General features: G+C 47.2%; 1 protein-coding gene across 3 annotated transcripts in view; it reads right to left on the bottom strand.

Moving 5' to 3' along the window:
• EXOC6B (exocyst complex component 6B) overlaps positions 1 to 23,544 on the bottom strand; it is a 290,129-nt gene that overhangs the window by 175,783 nt on the left and 90,802 nt on the right. For all 3 annotated transcript variants that reach the window (XM_040064052.1, XM_040064051.1, XM_040064053.1), the window contains exon 7: positions 14,625 to 14,693. In XM_040064052.1, coding sequence (XP_039919986.1) covers positions 14,625 to 14,693 — 69 coding nt within the window. The remainder of the gene's footprint in view (positions 1 to 14,624; positions 14,694 to 23,544) is intronic.

Genomic DNA, 23,544 nt, shown 5'->3' with positions numbered 1-23,544 from the left:
GCTGCGGAATCAAAAGGAACGAGCGGCGCTACAAAGGGAAGAAAAAGGTTTGGTTTCGTCGGGAAGGCGAGGGCTGGGTGGCTCTCCTTGTCGGAGCTGCGGTTCCCAAAAAGCCTCCCTCGTGCCCTGGAAGGACAACTTCAACCGTTCTGGCCCCTCTGCAAAGCACGAGTGGGTTTTGGTGGGGATGCTGAGCACCCCCTGCCCCATCCCACCCCCCAAAAAAAAATCAGGAGAAGGAGGATTGGGGCAGGCAGCGCCGGTATCATCACATTTGTGAATTAAAAAGATGGAAGTGCAGGGAGAGAAGGAGAACCAGGATCCACGGGGGTCTCCCGGTTCCATCCCACCCCAAAATGAAGCAGGAAAAGGAGGATTGGGGCAGGCAGCGCTGGTATCATCACATTTGTGGATTAAAAAGATGGAAGTGCAGGGCCAGAAGGAGAACCAGCATCCACAGGGGTCTCCTGGTTCCATCCCACCCCAAAATGAAGCAGGAGAAGGAGGACTGGGGCAGGCAGCGCCGGTATCATCACATTTGTGAATTAAAAAGATGGAAGTGCAGGGCCAGAAGGAGAACCAGCATCCACAGGGGTCTCCTGGTTCCATCCCACCCCAAAATGAAGCAGGAAAAGGAGGATTGGGGCAGGCAGCGCCAGCAGCATCATTTTTGTGAGAGGAATTAAAAAGATGGAAGTGCAGGGCTGGGAGGAGAACCAGCATCCACGGGGGCCTCCTGGTTCCATCGCACCCCAAAAAAAACCAGGAAAAGGAGGATTGGGGCAGGCAGCACCGGTATCATCACATTTGTGAATTAAAAAGATGGGAGTGCAGGGCCGGGAGGAGAACCAGGATCCACGGGGGTCTCCTGGTTCCATCCCACCCCAAAAAAAACCAGGAAAAGGAGGATTGGGGCAGGCAGCGCTGGCAGCATCACGTTTGTGAATTAAAAAGATGGAAGTGCAGGGAGAGAAGGAGAACCAGGATCCACGGGGGTCTCCTGGTTCCATCCCACCCCAAAATGAAGCAGGAGAAGGAGGATTGGGGCAGGCAGCGCCGGCAGCATCACATTTGTGAATTAAAAAGATGGAAGTGCAGGGCTCTGAGGAGAACCAGGATCCACGGGGGTCTCCTGGTTCCATCCCACTCCAAAAAAAACCAGGAAAAGGAGGATTGGGGCAGGCAGCGCCGGCAGCATCACATTTGTGAATTAAAAAGATGGAAGTGCAGGGCCAGAAGGAGAACCAGCATCCACGGGGGTCTCCTGGTTCCATCCCACCCCCCAAAATGAAGCAGGAAAAGGAGGATTGGGGCAGGCAGCACCGGTATCATCCCACTTGTGAATTAAAAAGATGGAAGTGCAGGGCCGGGAGGAGAACCAGCATCCACGGGGGCCTCCCGGTTCCATCCCACCCCAAAATGAAGCAGGAAAAGGAGGATTGGGGCAGGCAGCGCCGGTATCTTCACATTTGTGAATTAAAAAGATGGGGGTGCAGGGCTCGGAGGAGGACCAGGATCCACGGGGGCCTCCTGGTTCCATCCCACCCCAAAAAAAAACAGGAAAAGGAGGATTGGGGCAGGCAGTGCCAGCAGCATCACGTTTGTGAGAGGAATTAAAAAGATGGAAGTGCAGGGCCGGGAGGAGAACCAGGATCCACGGGGGTCTCCCAGTTCCAATGGGGTCTGCTCCATGTGGCCATCCAAGGTGGGAATTCCACGGGCTCACCCTAAACACAGGAACCCAAGAGCAGCTCGTGCAGCAAAAACCTTGTGATTCCGGTGATAATTCCAAAGGAAAAACTCATTTCTCCTCCCAAGGCTGTGCTGGCGCCGCACTAAGAGCTACAAAACCCTTCCCTAAAATTCCCGAGGAGAGCCATTCCCAATGGATACACACCATCCACCCTGACAAGATATTCCCACATGGCTTGCTGCCACTAAAACAGCAGGGTTATTATTAACTGAACTCTTCTTTTTTTTTTTTTTTTTTTTTTTTTTTTTTAACCTTTTTAATGCATTTTCTGCATCAAAGCAGCTCGAGGGTCGGGGCGGGGAGAGAGGCAGCACAGATAAAAATGTCAGCGGCGAGATAGGACAAATTTATAGCAAATCCCCATCAGCCCCCATTTTATCTAAATTATCCACCTCTGGATTCTCCAGAAACCCTTCACCAGCTCCAGTTTTCAGGCTGGGTTTGTTTTTTTTTTTTCTTTTTTTCTTTTTTTCTTTTTTAAAAACCCTCAGAATGCGCTCCCTTTTTCTCTCTGCGCCGCTGCCTCTGTTTTTGGACACTTGTTCTTCTCCCCTAAAACGACCCCTTTGTAGCTGGGATCAAAGAGCTGGGAGTGTCAATCCCAGTGTCTTCAGGAACATGTGAAGAACCTCAAAGTAATTGGGAAGCAATTAGCACAGAGCTAAAAAAACCCACCCCGCCGAGGCAGAGCCCAAATGAGCACTAACAGGCACCAGCCCCGCTCAGGGAGGAGTTTAAGGGACTTAAATCACCCTCAGCTGCCTCCCAGACAAATTTTCTTTTTTTTTGGGGGGGGAGCACCTTCAGCGCAGCCCACTCTGCCTCGAGTTTTTGTGTTTTCTCGGCTTTTTTTTTTTTTTTTAAACTTATTTATTATTTTCTCATTCCTTTTCTGCTTTGGGTTGACTCTTTGCTTTCTGCCTCGCTGCAGCTTTAGGGGAAAACACGAAACACGAAACCGCTTTTCTTTTTTTGTTGTTTTTTTTTTTTTTTCTGTTGTGTAAAGCGGGGCCATCTCATGTCTTGGCCTGGAAATCCAAGGCACCCACCAGCTGCTCAGATGCTCCTGCAGATAAACCGGCTGGCCCGGGCCTCACCTCTCCTCGTTTATTTTGGATATCGATCAAAGCCGCCCCGGCGTTTACACAGATTTTTGGTCAGAGGCAACATGAAAAGATCGGCCCGTCAATGGCGAAATCGCGCTCGGGGTTTGGGCTCTGCATCACAATATTGTCGTTTTTCCAGGGCTGCTCCGGCGGGGAGGGGATGGGGCCGATCCCAGCAGCACGGAGCTGGCTGCAGGTGAACGTCCTGGGATAGCCCAGGGCTGCTGAGCTCGGCCTGGGCCGGGCTTAGGGCTCGGACCAGCTCAAACCAGGCCAGACCTCGGCCAACAGACCCTGAAATTCCAATCTTTGGATTTGCTGCCTCCTCAAACCTTTCACAAAATCCCAGACTGGTTTGGGATGGAGGCACCCTAAAGATATTGGGATTTTCTGTCTGATATCTGCAGAGATACAAACCCTCCCCACTCCCATCTCTCTGTCAGGCAGCCCCTTCCTCACCAGGAAAGGAATTGGGGAGAACAATCCCAGAAAACATCCCAGGAGAGCCTGAAATGGCTGAACAGAACCTGGGCTGGGCTTAGGGCTCAGACCAGCTCAAACCAGGCCAGACCTCGGCCAACATATCCTAAAATTCCAATCTTTGGATTTGCTGCCTCCTCAAACCTTTCACAAAATCCCAGACTGCTCTGGGATGGAGGCACCCTAAAGAAGCTGGGATGGTTTTGTCCCAGAGCTGCAGAAATCCCAACCCTTCCCACTCCTCTCTCTGCCTCAGGCAGTTTTTTCCTCTCCAGGAAAGGAACTGGGATGAACAATCCCAGAAAACATCCCAGCAGAGCCTGAAATGGCTGAACAGAACCTGGGCTGGGCTTGGGGCTCAGGATCAGCTCAAACCAGACCTTGGCCAACAGATCCTGAAATCCCTGGATTTGCTGCCAGTGCCTCTCCTTAAATGATTCACAAAATCCCAGACTGGTTTGGGATGGAGGCACGCTAAAGAAGCTGGGATGTTTTTGGTCCCACATCTGCAGAAATCCCAATCCTTCCCACTCCTATCTCTGCCTCAGGCAGCTCTTTTCCTCTCCAGGAAAGGAACTGGGATGAACAATCCCAGAAAACATCCCAGCACAGCCTGAAATGGCTGAACAGAACCTGGGCTGGGCTTAGGGCTCAGGATCAGCTCAAACCAGACCTTGGCCAACAGATCCTGAAATCCCTGGATTTGCTGCCAGTGCCTCTCCTTAAATGATTCACACAATCCCAGACTGGTTTGGGATGGAGGCACCCTAAAGATATTGGGATTTTCTGTCTGATTCCTGCAGAGATCCAAACCCTTCCATGCTCATCTCTCCCTCAGGACAGCGTCAGGCAGCCAGGAAAGGAACTGGGATGAACAATCCCAAAAAACATCCCAGGACAGCCTGAAATGGCTGAACAGAACCTGGGCTGGGCTTGGGGCTCAGGATCAACCCAAACCAGTTCAGACCTCAGCCAACAGATCCTAAAATCCCTGGATTTGCTGCCAGGGATTTCGCCTCTCCATAAACCTTTCACTGGTTTGGGATGGAGGCACCCTAAGGATATTAGGGTTTTCTGTTTGATACCTGCAGATATACAAGCCCTCCTCACTCCCATCTCTCCGTCAGGCAGCCCTTCCCTCTCCAGGAAAGGAATTAGGATGAACAATCCCAGAAAACATCCCAGCACAGCCTGAAATGGCTGAACAGAACCTGGGCTGGGCTTGGGGCTCAGGATCAGCTCAAACCAGACCTTGGCCAACAGATCCTGAAATCCCTGGATTTGCTGCCAGTGCCTCTCCTTAAATGATTCACAAAATCCCAGACTGGTTTGGGATGGAGGCACCCTAAAGAAGCTGGGATGTTTTTTGTCCCAGAGCTGCAGAAATACCAACTCTTCCCACTCCTATCTCTGCCTCAGGCAGCGCTTTTACTCTCCAGGAAAGGAATTGGGATGAACAATCCCAGAAAACATCCCAGGAGAGCCTGAAATGGCTGAACAGAACCTGGGCTGGGCTGGGGGCTCAGGATCAGCTCAAACCAGACCTCAGCCAACTGACCCTAAAATTCCCAGGACCTGGATTTTCCCCCCCTTCTTAAATCATTCACAAAATCCCAGACTGGTCTGGGATGGAGGCACGCTAAAGAAGCTGGGATGTTTTTTGTCCCAGAGCTGCAGAAATCCCAACCCTTCCCACTCCTATCTCTGCCTCAGGCAGCTCTTTTCCTCTCCAGGAAAGGGACTGGGATGAACAATCCCAGAAAACATCCCAGCAGGGCCTGAAATGGCTGAACAGAACCTGGGCTGGGCTGGGGGCTCAGGATCAGCTCAAACCAGACCTTGGCCAACAGATCCTGAAATCCCTGGATTTGCTGCCTTGAATCTTTTACTGGTTTTGGGATGGAGGCACCCTAAAGAAGCTGGGATTTTCTGTCTGATTTCTGCAGAGATCCAAACCCTTCCCACACTCAGGACAGCATCAGGCAGCCCTTCCCTCTCCAGGAAAGAAACTGGGATGAACAATCCCAGAAAACATCCCAGCACAGCCTGAAATGGCTGAACAGAACCTGGGCTGAGCTTAGGGCTCAGGATCAGCTCAAACCAGACTTCAGCCAACAGATCCTGAAATCCCTGGATCTGCTGCCAGTGCCTCTCCTTAAATGATTCACACAATCCCAGACTGCTCTGGGATGGAGGCACCCTAAAGATATTGGGATTTTCTGTCTGATTTCTGCAGAGATCCCAACCCTTCCATACTCAACTCTCCCTCAGGACAGCGTCAGGCAACCAGGAAAGGAACTGGGATGAACAATCCCAGAAAACATCCCAGCACAGCCTGAAATGGCTGAACAGAACCTGGGCTGGGCTTGGGGCTCAGGATCAGCTCAAACCAGACCTTGGCCAAAAGATCCTAAAATCCCTGGATTTGCTGCCAGTGCCTCTCCTTAAATGATTCACAAAATCCCAGACTGGTTTGGGATGGAGGCACGCTAAAGAAGCTGGGATGTTTTTTGTCCCAGAGCTGCAGAAATCCCAACCCTTCCCACTCCTATCTCTGCCTCAGGCAGCTCTTTTCCTCTCCAGGAAAGGGACTGGGATGAACAATCCCAGAAAACATCCCAGCAGGGCCTGAAATGGCTGAACAGAACCTGGGCTGGGCTGGGGACTCAGGATCAGCTCAAACCAGGCCAGACCTCGGCCAACAGATCCTGAAATCCCTGGATTTGCTGCCAGTGCCTCTCCTTAAATCATTCACACAATCCCAGACTGCTCTGGGATGGAGGCACCCTAAAGATATTGGGATTTTCTGTCTGATTCCTGCAGAGATCCAAACCCTTCCATGCTCATCTCTCCCTCAGGACAGCATCAGGCAGCCAGGAAAGGAACTGGGATGAACAATCCCAAAAAACATCCCAGCAGGGCCTGAAATGGCTGAACAGAACCTGGGCTGGGCTGGCGGCTCAGGATCAGCTCAAACCAGACCTTGGCCAACAGATCCTAAAATCCCTGGATTTGCTGCCTTAAATCTTTTACTGGTTTGGGATGGAGGCACCCTAAAGAAGCTGGGATGTTTTTTGTCCCAGATCTGCAGAAATCCCAACCCTTCCCACTCCTATCTCTGCCTCAGGCAGCTCTTTTCCTCTCCAGGAAAGGGACTGGGATGAACAATCCCATAAAACATCCCAGCAGAGCCCGTCCAAGGTCCGGCTCTCAATTAACCCCCGCCTGACCTTCCTTCACTTTCTTTCCCCCCTGCTCTGCCCTTCCTGCCAAAGTTCAGCGCTTCCTGGAAAAGTCTCCGCGCCTGTTGGATGTTGTCCTTCGCCTTGGTTGCCGAGGGAAGGATTTGCAGGATTTACAGGTGCCTGGCCCCCTCTGGAAGCCCGTGACCGCGGGCTGACCCCCCGGTACAATACGTGAACTCCTGCCCCGCTGATAAGGCCGCCAGATAGGAGCGGGGAGTTCGCAAATAATCCTTTGGGAATTTATAAGCAGGGCGGCCGTAAAGCCGAGGTGACTGGAAGGTCGATTTCGCTCGGAATAATAAATATCTCGGTGTTTATTCAAACGTGGGCCTTTTTTAAAACTGCGGGCCGAGCTCTGAGATAACGCTATTGTAAAGGAGAAATATTGGGAGTTTTGGGGAGCTATTACATTATGATCCTTCCGGCTGACAGCGCCGGGGCCGTGCCCTGGATGCCGTGCAGGATCTCGGATATTGTTCCAGCCGAGCCGGGCCTAGAAAGCCAGGCTGGGATCCAGGCCCGGGTCAGAAAAAGGGCAATTTGCTGCGCGGGGGATTTTCTTTTTATTTATTTAATTTAAAAAAAAATTTTTTTTTTTTTTAGCTCCTGCTTTTGGTTCCCTAAAACACCTTCCCTAAAACACCTTCCCTAAAACACCTTCCCTAAAACACCTTCCCAAAAACACCTTCCCAAAACACCTTCCTAAAACACCTTCCCCAAAACACCTTCCCTAAAACACCTTCCCTAAAACACCTTCCCTAAAACACCTTCCCAAAACACCTTCCCCAAAACACCTTCCCTAAAACACCTTCCCAAAAACACCTTCCCAAAAACACCTTCCCAAAAACACCTTCCCAAAAACACCTTCCCTAAAACACCTTCCCTAAAACACCTTCCCTAGAGCTCTGCTCGGATTTCTGCTCGTCGCTGGTTCCCATTCCCGTTTGTAGGAATGACGGGAATGGGAGCAGCGCCTGGTGCCAGCTCAGCGTGGGGACAGAGCTGCTCCCATGGGGAGCTCACCCTCCGAATTCCACTTTTGGGGATGCCTTCAGTGCCCCATCCCGAGGAATGTGTGGAGTCTCATCCCTTTCCCTGTGCCTTTGGAGCTCCCTCTCCAACCTTTAATTTCAGGGATGCTTCCCATCCTTTGACCGTGCCATTCCACAGAACCTGTGGAGTCTCATCCCTTTTTAGGGACATTTGGAACTCATCCTCCAGCTTCTAAATTTGGGGATGTTTCCGGCAGCATCCAGGCCCTGAATCTGCCATTTCAGGGAACTTAGGGAGTTTCTTCCATTTTCCAGGGCCTTGGGAGCTCATCCTCCGAATTTCACTGTTGGGGGTGCATCCAAGCCTTCAGTGCCCCATCCCGAGGAATTTGTGGAGTCTCATCCCTTTCCCTGTGCCTTTGGAGCTCCCTCTCCAACCTTTAATTTCAGGGATGCTTCCCATCCTTTGACCGTGCCATTCCACAGAACCTGTGGAGTCTCATCCCTTTTGCCAGGGCCTTGGGAGCTCACCCTGCAGCTCTGGATTTCAGGGATGCATCTGAGCCTTGAATCTCCTGATCCACGGAACCTGTGGAGCCTCATCTGTTTCTGGGGAACTTTGGAACTCATGCTCCAACTCTGGATTTCAGGGATGCATCCAGGCCTTGACTGCCCCATTCCAAGGAACCTGCATCCCTTTCCCAGGGCCCAACCCACCAAATCTTGATTTTGGGGATGCATCTGAGCCTTGAGTCTCCTGATCAACTGTACCTGTGGAGTCTTATCCCTTTTTAGGGACCTGTGGAACTCATCCTCCAGCTTCTAAATTTGGGGATGTTTCCGGCAGCATCCAAGCCCTGAATCTGCCATTTCGGGGAACTTAGGGAGTTTCTTCCATTTTCCAGGGCCTTGGGAGCTCATCCTCCGAATTTCACTTTTGAGGATGCATCCAAGCCTTCAGTGCCCCATCCCGAGGAATTTGTGGAGTCTCATCCCTTTCCCTGCGCCTTTGGAGCTCCCTCTCCAACCTTTAATTTCAGGGATGCTTCCAAGCCTTTGACCGTGCCATTCCACAGAACCTGTGGAGTCCCATCCCTTTTTTCAAAAACCTCTCCAAGGAATCCCCGAGGTTGGAAAATTCCTCTGGGATCGAATCCAACAGTGCCCGGCCCTGCCAGGGCCACCACTGCTCCATGTGGGGCACATCCCTGCAGGAAAACCCTTCCCACAAAGGAATTCTCCCAATATCCAACCTCAGCCTCCCCTGGCTGATCCCTCTCATCCCATCCCATCCCATCCCTTGTTCTTCCCAGTCTGGAAAAGAAAAAACCAAACCCCAGTGAGGAAACAACCCCATTTCTGTTACGCAAAGCAAAGCAATTCCACGTCTTGGCCTGGAAATCCATGGAATGCAACCATTTGGAATGCTCAGAACTGCTCCATCCGCCAGCAGGAGCTGCTGACCCTCCTCAGAACACCTTTGTGGACAATCACACCCTCAAATCCATAATAAATCCAAATAAAACCCATATCAAATCCATATTAAATCCATATTAAATCCAAAATAAATCTATAAAACCCCCATATTAAACCCATATCAAATCCATATCAAATCCGTATTAAATCCAAATTAAATCCAAGGTAAATCTATATAAACCCCATATTAAACCCATATCAAATCCATATCAAATCCACTCCCTCATGTTAAACCGAGGCACGGCAGCCCCTCCAATCGGATTCCCAACCCCTTTTCCATGATCCCTGAAGTTTCCCCAATAAAGTGGCACTTTCAGCGCCCCCCCCCCCAATCCTTTCAGCTCCCTCGTAATTCCCAATTAACAAACTCCTGCTCCAGCTCCCAGCTCCGCCTGGAGAGCCGGGATATTCCTCCAAGACAAACACAGCCACCCATCCTGGGGTGGGGAATCTCTCATTCCAAGGAAACCTCACGGCAACACGGCCAAATGACCTAATTATGAACAGACCAGGGGCACAAGAAGATGTTTTATAGGAGCGGGGTTTCCGACAGCTCCTCTCCCTCAGCAAACTCCGTGTGGATCGCTGGAGACTCCGGGAACCGGGAAACAATTCCCTCTCCAGGCTGGGAAGGGAGGGAAGCTGGCGGCACAGAGCTCCTCTCATCTCCTGCCTGGGGTTTGGGAAGAGCCGCAGAGGAAGAGCCCCACGACAGCTCCCGGGCTCCAGAGGCGCTGGAAAAGGGATGCAGGTTCCTTGGAATGGCGCAGTCAAGGCCTGGATGCTGCCGGAAGCATCCCCAAATTTAGAAGCTGGAGGATGAGTTCCACAGGTCCCTAAAAAGGGATGAGACTCCACAAATTCCGTGGATCAGGAGATTCAAGGCTCAGATGCATCCCTGAAATCAAAATCTGGTGGGTTAGGCCCTGGAAAAGGGATGCAGGTTCCTTGGAATGGGGCAATCAAGGCCTGGATGCATCCCTGAAATCCAGAGTTGGAGCATGAGTTCCGAAGTTCCCCAAAAACAGATGAGGCTCCACAGATTCTGTGGATCAGGAGACGCAAGGCTCAGATGTATCACCAAAATTAAAATTTGGTGGGTTGGGCCCCCAAAGCCCTGGAAAAAGGGATGCAGGTTCCTTGGAATGGCGCAGTCAAGGCCTGGATGCTGCTGGAAACATCCCCAAATTTAGAAGCTGGAGGATGAGTTCCAAAGGTCCCCAAAAACAGATGAGGCTCCACAGGTTCCGTGGATCAGGAGATTCAAGGCTCAGATGCATCCCTGAAATCCAGAGCTGCAGGGTGAGCTCCCAAGGCCCTGGAAAAAGGGATGAGACTCCACAGGTTCTGTGGAATGGCACGGTCAAAGGATGGGAAGCATCCCTGAAATTAAAGGTTGGAGAGGGAGCTCCAAAGGCACAGGGAAAGGGATGAGACTCCACAAATTCCTCGGGATGAGGCACTGAAGGCTTGGATGCATCCCCAAAAGTGAAATTCGGAGGATGAGCTCCCAAGGCCCTGGAAAATGGAAGAAACTCCATAAGTTCCCCGAAATGGTAGATTCAGGGCTTGGATGCTGCTGGAAACATCCCCAAATTTAGAAGCTGGAGGATGAGTTCCACAGGTCCCTAAACAGGGATGAGACCCCACAGGTTCCTTGGATCAGGAGACTCAAGGCTCAGATGCATCCCCAAAATCAAAATCTGGTGGTTTGGGCCCTGGAAAAGGGATGTAGGTTCCTTGGAATGGCGCAGTCAAGGCCTGGAAGCATCCCTGAAATCCAGAGCTGGAACCCATGAATTCCAAAGTTCCCCAAAAACAGATGAGGCTCCACAGGTTCCGTGGTTCAGGAGACTCAAGGCTCGGACGCTGCTGGAAGCATCCCAAAAATCCAGAGTTGGAGCAGGGGCTCCACAGGGTCTTTACCTGCCTTCTTTCAAAATTAATATTCAAAAAAAAAATCAATGTACTCCGAATTCCCAGGAGCCGGCCTATGGAAACAGGAGCTCTCTGGGACAGCTCTAAGGAACCGTTTTCCACCAAAACCCAAAACTCCCGGCACAATCTGTGGGAGTTTTTCCCTCAGGAATCTCAGAGTGATCCGGGCAAGGGGTGGATTTGGGGATGGCAAAGAAGCAGCTCCTGTCAGACAGGGCGGGGAGGGCAGTGAAGGTCTCCAAGGAATTCCAATTAATTCCAAGGAATTCCTGCCCAAAACTCCACAGTTTCCACGGAATAGTGAAATTACTGAGGCCAAAGGAGAATTCTTGGAGAAAACAGCATCAGAATCCAATGGATTCCTGCCCAAAACTCTCCCATTTCTCAGGGAATAATGAAATTACTGCATCCAAAAAAATATTCTTGGAAGAAACATCATCAGAATCCAAACAATTTCTCCCCCAGAACTCCTCCATTGGTATGGAATAACAAAGTTACTGAATCCAAAGAATTCCTGGAGAAAACGGTATCAGAGAACCCAACCAATTCCTGCCTAAAATTCTCCCATTCCCACAGAATATTTCATTTTCCTTGGAGCAAACAGCATCAGAATCCAACCAATTCCTGCCCAAAACTCCTCCATTTCCACGGAATAATGGAATTACTGCATCCAAAGAGGAATTCTTGGAGGAAACAACATCAGAATCCAACCAATTCCACCCCAAAATGCTCCCATTTCCAAGGAACAATGGGATTATTGGATCCAAAATGGAATTCTTGGAGAAAACAACATCAAAATCCAACCAATTCCTGCCTTAAATTCTCCCATTCCCACAGAATATTTCATTCTCCTTGGAGCAAACAGCATCAGAATCCAACCAATTCTTCCCCAAACTCTCCCACTTCCATGGAATAACAAAATTCCTGCATCCTAAGAAGAATTCTTGAAGGAAACAGCACCAGAATCCAACTAATTCCACCCCAAAATGCTCCCATTTCCAAGGAATAATGAAGTTAATGAATACAATGAATTCTTGAAATAAAACAGCATCAGAATCCAACCAATTCCTGCCCAAAACTCTCCCATTTCCAAGGAACAATGGAATTCCTGCATCCATAGAGGAATTCTTGGAAGAAAGCAACATCAGAATCCAAACAATTCCTGCCCAAACTCTCCCATTTCCATGGAATAACAAAGTTAATGAATCCAAAGAATTCTTTGAGAAAAACGATGTCAGAGAATCCAAACAATTCCACCCCAAAACTCTCCCATTTCCATGGAATAACGGAATTCCTGCATCCAAAGAGGAATTCTTGGAGGAAAATAGCATCAGAATCCAACCAATTCTTCCCCAAATTCTCCCATTTCCATGGAATAACAAAGTTAATGAAGCCAAAGAATTCTTTGAGAAAAACGATGTCAGAGAATCCAAACAATTCCTGCCCAATGTTCTCCCATTCCCATGGAATAATAAAATTACTGCGTCCAAAGAGGAATTCCTGGAGAAAACAGCACCAGAATCCAACTAATTCTTCCCCAAAATGCTCCCATTTCCAAGGAATAATGAAGTTACTGAATACAATGAATTTTTGAAATAAAACAGCATCAGAATCCAACCAATTCCTGCCCAAAACTCTCCAATTTCCAAGGAACAATGAAATTACTGGATCCAAAGAGGAATTCTTGGAGCAAACAGCATCAGAATCCAACCAATTCCTGCCCAAAACTCCTCCATTTCCACGGAATAATGGAATTACTGCATCCAAAGAAGAATTCTTGGAGGAAACAACATCAGAATCCAACCAATTCCACCCCAAAATGCGCCCATTTCCAAGGAACAATGGGATTATTGGATCCAAAATGGAATTCTTGGAGAAAACAACATCAAAATCCAACCAATTCCTGCCCAAAATTCTCCCATTCCCACTGAAGAATTCCTTTTCCTTGGAGCAAACAGCATCAGAATCCAACCAATTCTCCCCCAAATTCTCCCATTTCCATGGAATAACAAAGTTAATGAAGCCAAAGAATTCTTTGAAACAACAATGTCAGAGAATCCAACCAATTCCTGCCCAATGTTCTCCCATTCCCATGGAATAATAAAATTACTGTGTCCAAAGTGGAATTCTTGGAGAAAACAGCATCAGAATCCAACCAATTCCACCCCAAAACTCTCCCAATTGAATGGAGTAACAAAGTTACTGAATCCAAAGTATTCTTGGAGAAAACTGTGTCAGAGAATCCAACCAATTCCTCCCCAAATTCTCACATTCCCACAGAATATTTCATTTTCCTTGGAGCAAACAGCATCAGAACCCAACCAATTCCTGCCCAAAACTCCTCCATTTCCACGGAATAATGGAATTACTGCATCCTAAGAATTCTTGGAGGAAACAACATCAGAATCCAACCAATTCCTGCCCAAAATTCTCCCATTCCCGCGGAATAATAAAATTACTGCATCCAAAGAGGAATTCCTGGAGAAAACAGCACCAGAATCTAACTAATTCTTTCCCAAAACTCTCCCATTTCCATGGAATAACAAAGTTACTGAATCCAAAGTATTCTTGCAGAAAAACTGTATCAGAATCCAAACAATTCCTGCCCAAAACTCCTCAATTTCCACGGAATACCGGATTACTGCATCCTAAGAAGAATTCTTGGAGGAAACAACATCAGAATCCAACCAATTCCACCCCAAAATTCTCCCATTTCCATGGAATAATGGAATTCCTGCATCCAAAAAGGAATTCCTGGAGGAAACAACATCAGAATCCAACCAATTCCACCCCAAAATTCTCCCATTTCCATGGAATAATGGAATTCCTGTATCCAAAGAGGAATTCCTGGAGGAAACACATCAGAATCCAACCAATTCCTGCCCAAAATTCTCCCATTCCCACGGAATAATAAAATTACTGCATCCAAAGAGGAATTCCTGGAGAAAACAGCATCGGAATCCAACTAATTCTTCCCCAAAATGCTCCCATTTCCATGGAATAACAAAGTTAATGAATCCAAAGAATTCTTGCAGAAAAACTGTAACAGAATCCAAACAATTCCTGCCCAAAACTCCTCAATTTCCACGGAATAACGGATTTCTGCATCCTAAGAATTCTTGGAGGAAACAACATCAGAATCCAACCAATTCCTGCCCAAAATTCTCCCATTTCCATGGAATAATGGAATTCCTGCATCCAAAGAAGAATTCTTGGAGGAAACAACATCAGAATCCAACCAATTCCACCCCAAAATTCTCCCCTTCCCACGGAATAATAAAATTCCTGCATCCAAAGAGGAATTCCTGGAGAAAACAGCATCGGAATCCAACCAATTCCTGCCCAAAACTCTCCCATTTCCATGGAATAACAGAATTCCTGCATCCCAAGAGGAATCCTTGGAGGAAAATCAAACGACTAAGAAACGCAAACACGTTAAAAATTCAGGATTTGGGAGCGCCGGAGGAAATTCCCTTCGCATTTCCGTGCCCTGCAGAGGTTTTTCCCAAATCCACCCACCCATCCCTGGATTTTTTTTTTTTTTTCATTCCTCGGGGATGAACATTCCGGATAAACGCCGCAGGAGCGGATCCATGGAATTCCCCAAAGCGGGAAAATCCCCGGATTCACTCACCAGGACGGAGTAGATGTGGAGGCATCGATAGACCGGGGAGAAATCCACCAAATCCTGGGCTCCAGGCACCTAAAAACAGGGAGAAATTCCATGAAAAACGCGGGAAGCTCAGCAAAATTCCACGGATACAGAAGTAAAACTGCAAAAAAATACAGTTATGGGTAAGTGGAGGTTTAAAATATCATGGACAGACAAGAGAAACACCAAAAAAATCGTATTTAAATAGGTTTGTCATTCAAAAAAATCGTATTTCGATGAACGAAACTGTAAAAAAAAATCTAATTTAATTAAGTTTGTCGTTCCAAAAATTCTCATTTTGGTGATTTTGAAATGTGGTGAGTGAAACTCTAAAAAAAAATCAAATTTAAATATGTTTATCACTCCAAAAAAATCACATTTTGGTGATTTTGAAATGTGCTAAATGAAACCCTAAAAAAATCAAATTTCAATAAATTTGTCACTCCAAAAATTCTCATTTTGGTGATTTTGAAATGTGGTGACTGAAACTCTAAAAAAAATAAAATTTAAATAATTTGTCACTCCAAAAATTCTCATTTTGGTGATTTTGAAATGTGGTGACTGAAACTCTAAAAAAATCAAATTTAAATATGTTTGTCACTCCAAAAATTCTCATTTTGGTGATTTTGAAATGTGGTGAGTGAAACGATAAAAAATCAAATTTAAATAAATTTGTCACTCCAAAAAATCACATTTTGGTGATTTTGAAATATGGTAAATGAAACTCTAAAAGAATCAAATTTAAACATGGTTATCACTCAAAAAAATCACATTTAGGTGATTTTGAAATGTGGTGACTGAAACGCTAAAAAAATTAAAATTTAAATAATTTGTCACTCCAAAAATTCTCATTTTGGTGATTTTGAAATGTGGTGAGTGAAACCCTAAAAAAATCAAATTTAAATAAGTTTGTCACTCCAAAAATTCTCATTTCGGTGATTTTGAAATGTGGTGAGTGAAACGCTAAAAAAATCAAATTTAAATAAATTTCTCACTCAAAAAAATCGCATTTCGGCGATTTTGAAATGTGGTGAGTGAAACCCTAAAAAAATCAAATTTAAATAAGTTTGTCACTCCAGAAAATCGCATTTTGGCGATTTTGAAATACGGTGAGTTTCACTCGCCGCATTTAGGTGAGCAAAACTCTAAAAAAATCAAATTTAAATGGAGCGCAACTCCAAAAAATCCCATCCAGGCGAGTGCAACTCACAAAAATTTCATTTATAAATAAGTAGAACTGCAAAAAAATTAAATACTGGTGAGTGGAACTCTAAAATATCACAGAGAGACAACAGAAATCTTTTTTAAAAAATCACATTTAGGTGAATTTCGCTGTAAATATCACGTTTAGGGGATTGTAGCTCTAAAAAAAATTAAATTTAAATGAGTGTCAGACCAAAAAAATCCCATCCAGGTGAGTGCAACTCGTGAAAATTCCACGGATAAATAAGGATAACTGGGAAAAAAATTAAATATGGGTAAGTGAAACACTAAAATATCACATGGAGAGAAGTGAAATGTTAAAAAAAAATCAAATTTAAATTAATGTCACGCTAAAAAAATCACATTTGGGTAAATGAAACTATTAAAAAATCATACCAATAGTTTTTTTTTATTTTAAGTTATATAAAAATATAAATTATCAAAATGTTATTATCAAGAATTATATAAATTGGCGTCGCTCCAAAATGCCTCTTTTAGGTGAGTGTAGCTATAGAAAAATCAAATATAAATAAATTCCACTTCAAAAAATGACATTTAGGTGGCTATAACTCTAAAAAGATCATATTTAAATTAAAGCCACTCTAAAAAATCACATTTGGTGAATGAAACTAAAAAAAAAAAAAAAAAATCACATTTAGGTGATTTTAACTGTAAAAAAAAAAATCTCATCTAAATCAGTGTAACTCTAAAAAAAATCACTTTTATGTGAGTGTAGATCTAAAATATTCAAATATAGATAAATTCCACTCTAAAAAAAAATCACATGTGGGAAAATGAAAATATTTAAAAACTTAACATATTAATCAGTGTACTTCCAAAAAATCACATTTAGGTGAGTGCGACTCTAAATAATTCAAATATAAATAAATTCCACTCTAAAAAAAAAATCACTTTTAGGTGAACATAACTCTTAAAAATTCAAATATAACTAAATTCCACTCTAAAAAATCACATTTATCTGAATGCAACAACAACAAAAAAATCTCATCTAAATCAGTGTAACTCCAAAAAAAAAAAAAAATCGTTTTTATGTGAGTGTAGACCTAAAAACCCAATATAAATAAGTTCCACTCTAAAAAAAAATCACATTTGGGAAAATGAATATATTTTAAAAATTAACATATAAATCAGTGTAGCTCCAAAAAATTACTTTTAGGCGAATGCAACTCTAAAAAATTCAAATATAACTAAATTCCACTCTAAAAATTAATCACATTTAGGAAAATGAAAATATTTTAAAAATCCCATGTAAATCAGTGTAGCTTCAAAAAAATCACTTTTAAGTGAGTGCAACCCTAAATAATTCCAATATAAATAAATTCCTCTCTAAAAAACATCACATTTAGGTGAATATAACTCTAAAAAATTCAAATATTACTAAATTCTACTCTAAAAAGAATCACATTTATGTGAGTGCAACTCTAAATAATTCAAATATAACGAAATTCCACTCTAAAATAATCACTTTTAGGTGAAAGTAACTCTAAAAAAAAAAAAAAAATCACATTTAAATAAATTTATCACTCCAAAAAATCATTTCTAGGTGAGAGCAGCTCCAACACCGGCAGGCTCAGGGCAAAGCCAAGATTCCAGGTACGGAAAAATCCATTTAATTCCCGGGATCTCCCCCAAATATTCCCATTTTTTTGGGGGGGTTGGAAGCAGGAAAATCTCCTTTAAAGTTGGTTCTGCCCCACTGAAATCCCACTGAACGCCCGGATTCATCCCAACAACAGAATCCAGCAAAAAAAGGGAGGGGAAAAAAATGCGAAAAACCAAGGCAAAAACCCAACCCACTCTTGGGATTTCACGTTCCGTTCGCTTCAAAGCTCCACTTGGGATTCTTTTTTTTCTTTTTTTTTTTTCAATTCCCTTTTCTTTTTTTCTCCTGCCCCACCTCGGGAAGAGGCGCCGGGGTGGAGACGCCGTCCCCGGGGAACGAGGAAGAGAAATTTGGGAAGGGTGGGATCAGAGGGGGAATTTGCATTTCGCGTCCTTTGCAGATGTTCCCTCTGCGCTCCTTGGCTGGAAGCTCCGGCGCCCCAAATCCCGGGAAAAGGGAACGGAATTGGATTCCAGGATGGGAATGTTGGTGTTTTCCCGGCTTTCATCGAGCCTGGCAGGGAGGTGGGATGAGGAAAGGGGAGCTCGGGGCCGCAGGGAGGATTCCCAGTCCCAAAGTGCCCCAGAGATTCCTGGGCAGGGAAAAGTGGGATTGGGGATCAGCTCCTCTGTGAGGTGCAAATGGAGCTGGAAAAGGATCCTGGGATGGAAGGAAAATCAGTCCTGGCTGGAGCTGGAGTGTGGGATCCCAGAATTCCAGACTGGTTTGGGATCCCAGAATTCCAGGGTGGTTTGGGATCCCAGAATCCCAGACCGGTTTGGGATCCCAGAATCCCAGACCGGTTTGGGATCCCAGAATTCCAGACCGCTTTGGGGTCCCAGAATCCCAGACCGGTTTGGGATTCCAGAATTCCAGACTGCTTTGGGGTCCCAGAATTCCAGACCGGTTTGGGATCCCAGAATCCCAGACCGGTTTAGGATCCCAGAATTCCAGAGTGGTTTGGGGTCCCAGAATTCCAGAGTGGTTTGGGATCCCAGAATCCCTGAGTGGTTTGGGATCCCAGAATTCCAGACTGGTTTGGGATGGGAGGGATCCGAATGGAGGGACCCTGAGGTGATCCAGGATGGAATTCCCACACCTGCCCCTCCAGCTCCTGCCCCTGGAGCTGTTCCTGGAGCAGCGTGGGGTGGTGGCAGTGTCCCTGGGCGTGGCAGGGCTGGAATGGGGTCCAGGCTCCCTCCCATCCCAAACCAGGATCCTGGGATCCCTCGTTCCAGCTCCAGCCAGGACCCTCAGCAGGGCCAAGATCTGATTTTCCTTCCATCCTGGGATCCTTTAACAGCTCCAGTTCCACCTCACAGAGGAGCTGATCCCACAAAATCCCATCCCATTCCAGCCCTGCCACGCCCAGGGACACTGCCACCACTCCAGGCTGCTCCAGGAACAGCTCCAGGGGCAGGAGCTGGAGGGGCAGGTGTGGGAATTCCAGCCTGGATCACCTCAGGGTCCCTGCATCTGGATCCCTCCCATCCCAAACCAGTCTGGAATTCTGGGATCCCAAACCAGTCTGGGATTCTGAGATCCCTAACCAGTCTGGGATTCTGGGATCCCAAACCAGTCTGGAATTCTGGGATCCCAAACCACTCTGGAATTCTGGGATCCCAAACCACCCTGGAATTCTGGGATCCCAAACCACTCTGGGATCCTGGGATCCCACACTCCAGCTCCAGCCAGGACTGATTTTCCTTCCATCCCAGGATCCTTTTCCAGCTCCATTTGCACCTCACAGAGGAGCTGATCCCCAATCCCACTTTTCCCTCCCCATCCCTGCCCAGGAATCTCTGGGGCACTTTGGGGTTGGGAATCCTCCCTGCGGCCCCGAGCTCCCCTTTCCTCATCCCACCTCCCTGCCAGGCTCCATGAAAGCCGGGAAAACACCAACATTCCCATCCTGGAATCCAATTCCGTTCCCTTTTCCCGGGATTTGGGGGGCTGGAGCTTCCAGCCGAGGAGCGCAGAGGGAACATCTGCAAAGGACGCGAAATGCAAATTCCCCCTCTGATCCCTGCACAGGGACAGGGACAGGGACAGGGACAGGGACAGGGACACTGCCACCATCCACGCTGCTCCAGGAACAGCTCCAAGGGCAGGAGCTGGAGGTGCAGATGTGGGAATCCCATCCCGCAGCACTGGGATCACCCGTTCCCATTCCCATTCCCATTCCCATTCCCATTCCCAGCCTCCCAAACTCCCTGAGCAGCTCCCAAACCCTCATCCCCAGCTTTTCCCTCCCTTTATTCCTCCAGAACCAGGAGCCATCGGCCTCCCGTTGGTAAAACATTCAACAGCTAAATCCTCAGAAATCCTTGGAAGAAGAACCCCTGGAGATCCCTGGAGCGAGGGCAGCTCCTGCCCAGCGTCCCCCGCCCACGAGGGGTTTTTAGGGAGGAGGGATCTGTCATCCCTCCACACCCCCTTCAAAGCAGGCAACGTTTTCCAGGGAATTTCACCCCCGGATCAAACGGTTCCGCTCCGCTCGGATCCAGGACTCCAACTGGAACGCGGAGAAATTCTTCTGATAAACGCCGGGGAAAAAAAAAAAAAAAAATCGGGATTGGGCCAAAAGAGCTTCGAGTCCCCCCAGAGAAATCCGTTTCAAAGCAACAATTTCAGGCTCTGATTTCCCTGGAAGAACTTCCAAGCCCACACACAGGCTCGGGAGAACTCGGCTGGGCCACTCTGCACAGCTCCCATCCCCACGGGCAGCTGCAGAATTCCTGATCCAGGAGCAGCAGGACCAGGCTGGGAAGGCCGAGTCTTTTCCACGGGAAGTTCGTTGGAAGTAAAGAAAAGCCCCCTAAAATCCCGCTGGGTTTTTTTTATGCCGGGGAGGAGTTTTATATCGAAATGATTTTATAATAGATTCTAGAAATCAATATTAATTTTTAAAATTTACGGTGGGTTTTTTTGCTGAAATTAATGTTATTTTATAATGTAACGACTGTTGTTTTATAATCCATTTTAAGGAAAAAAAAATAAACAACAGATCAGCTCTTCTGCACCTGCAGGTTTGCAAATGAAAAAAATATGAACTCAATTATTCCAAATCTTCCCAGAGTATCCAATATAGGGCTTGGAATGTATGGAATATATGGAATATATGAAATATGTGGAATACATGGAATATATGGAATATGTGGAATACATAGACTATATGGATTATGTGGAATATATGGAATTCCATCCAGCAGAAAGCCCTGGAGCTGCTGGAGCCAGGCTGGGAGAGCTGGGAATGTTCCCCTGGAGAAAGGGAAAAATCCAGGGAATGCTCAGAGTCCCTCAAGGGGCTCCAGGAGAGCTGGAGAGGGGCTGGGGACAAGGGCTGGAGGGACAGGACACAGGGAATGGCTTCCAGTGGGAAAGGGGAGATTGGGCTGGGATCTTGGGAACTGGGAATTCCTGTCTGGGAGGGTGGGGAGGGGCTGGGAATTCTGGAATTCCCAGATTTGCTGTGGCTGCCCCTGGATCCCTGGCAGTGCCCAAGGCTGGGTTGGATCCACCTGGGATAGTTGGAGCTGTCCCTGCCCATGGCAGGGATAAATTGATGATTTTAAGTTCCCTTCCATCCCAAGCCGTTCCATGACTCCATGAAATTCCCCCTCTGGCACAGTCACCCCGTCTCACGCTCGCAAATCCGGGTGTTTTTCCGGCATTCCAATATCCAGACACATCTCAGCCTTCACCCTGGGCACTGAAGAGGTGCCTGCATTTCCCCACCCGGAGCTGCTCCGCCAGCGCTCCCCACGATCCATAAATCCCGGATTTTCGGGACGTGCCGACGCCACGGGAGCAGGGGCTGCCCGGGGCCGGGACTGACGGCTCCCCTGACACCCCCCAGCCCCATCTCGGGGTTTTTCCACCCCTCGATTCCCAGAACAAAGGATTTATTCACCTTCTCCCAAAAACCTCCCAGTCCACACCACATCAGGCTCCCAATCTCATTCCCAAATCCTGCAGCAGTCACGTTCCCGGAGCTGGGAGCGGGGCCGGGCTCTGGGAACACCCACACCCCTCCCGCAAGTGGGGCTGAACAATTCCTGCAGCGCGTTTAACCCCTGGAAGAGGAGTTTTCCAGGGAAATGTGCGGCCCAGGCTGCCACCGGCACAGGGGTGGCTCAGAGCTCAGGGAAGCCCGGCTCTGGGTTTGGATAATTCGGGATACCAGGGTTAATTTGGGATATGAGGGTAAATTCGGGATATGAGGGTTAATTCTGGATACCAACGTTAATTTGGGATATGAGGGTTAATTCAGGATACAAGCGTTAATTTTGGATACCAGCGTTAATTTGGGACACCAGGGTTAATTTGGGATATGAGGGTAAATTCGGGATACGAGGGTTAATTCAGGATATGAGGGTTAGTTCAGGATACAAGGGTTAATTTGGGATACGAGGGTTAATTTGAGATACAAAGGTTAATTCGGGAATACCAAGGTTAATTTTGGATACCAGGGTTAATTTGGGACACCAGGGTTAATTTGGGATATGAGGGTAAATTCGGGATATGAGAGTTAATTTGGGATACAAACGTTAATTTTGGACACCAGGGTTAATTTTGGACACAGGGGTTAATTTGGGATATGAGGGTAAATTCGGGATATGAGCGTTAATTTGGGATACAAACGTTAATTTTGGACACCGGGGTTAATTTGGGACACAGGGGTTAATGTGGGATGTGAGGGTTAATTCGGGATACGAGGGTTAATTCGGGATACAAGAGTTAGTTCAGGATACAAGGGTTAATTTGGGATACGAGGGTTAATTTGAGATACAAAGGTTAATTCGGGAATACCAAGGTTAATTTTGGATACCAGGGTTAATTTGGGACACAGGGGTTAATTTGGGATATGAGGGTAAATTCGGGATATGAGCGTTAATTTGGGATATGAGCGTTAATTTGGGATACAAACGTTAATTTTGGACACCGGGGTTAATTTGGGACACAGGGGTTAATTTGGGATGTGAGGGTTAATTTGGGATATCAGGGTTAATTCAGGATACAAGAGTTAGTTCAGGATACAAGGGTTAATTTGGGATACGAGGGTTAATTTGAGATACAAAGGTTAATTCGGGAATACCAAGGTTAATTTTGGATACCAGGGTTAATTTGGGACACAAGGGTTAATTTGGGATGTGAGGGTAAATTCGGGATATGAGAGTTAATTCAGGATACCAGGGTTAATTAGGGATACAAGGGTTAATTCGGGATATGAGGGTTACTTCAGGATACAAGCATTAATTTTGGACACAAGGCTTAACTCGGGATACGAGGGTTAATTTGGGATACAAGAGTTAATTTTGGATACCAGGGCTAATTTTGGATACCCGTGTTAATTTGGGATATGAGGGTTAATTCGGGATGTGAGGGTTAATTCGGGATGCCAGGGTTTGGATCTCGGATCCTTGGTGGGTTTTGGGACACCAGCACAGGTCCTGTCCCTCAGTAAAGGCGAAAACGCTCCAGACTGCACCACCAGGAATTCCAGAGGAGCCAAATCCAGGGATTCGCGAACCACACCGGAGCGCCATGGATTGGAATCCATGGCTGAGCTGGAGCAGCGGGACACGGGGCAGGACACAGAACCCACGGAGGCTCCGCTCCAGGGGGACAGCAGGTGCCACAAACATCCCAGGAATTGTCCCTAAAACCCCACCGGCGACGGCTCCGCTCCAATCCACGGGCAGGGACACTTCCCATGATCCCAGGTGGATCCAACCCGGCCTTGGATGCTGCCAGGGATCCAGGGGCGGCCACAGCCAATCTGGGAATTCCAGAATTCCCAGCCCCTCCCCACCCTCCCAGACAGGAATTCCCAATGCCCAAGATCCCAGCCCAAGCTCCCCTTTCCCACTGGAAGCCATTCCCTGTGTCCTGTCCCTCCAGCCCTTGTCCCCAGCCCCTCTCCAGCTCTCCTGGAGCCCCTTCAGGGACTCTGAGCATTCCCTGGATTTTTCCCTTCTCCAGGGGAACATTCCCAGCTCTCCCAGAGCAGAGGGGCTCCGGGGCCTCATTCCACGCTGATGTGGGAATGAAGAGCCCACCCGGAGCAGCCGG

This window comes from Hirundo rustica, chromosome 5, assembly GCF_015227805.2.
Source record: "Hirundo rustica isolate bHirRus1 chromosome 5, bHirRus1.pri.v3, whole genome shotgun sequence".
Classification (NCBI taxonomy): domain Eukaryota; kingdom Metazoa; phylum Chordata; class Aves; order Passeriformes; family Hirundinidae; genus Hirundo; species Hirundo rustica.
This window is presented reverse-complemented; position numbering and strand designations above follow the sequence as displayed.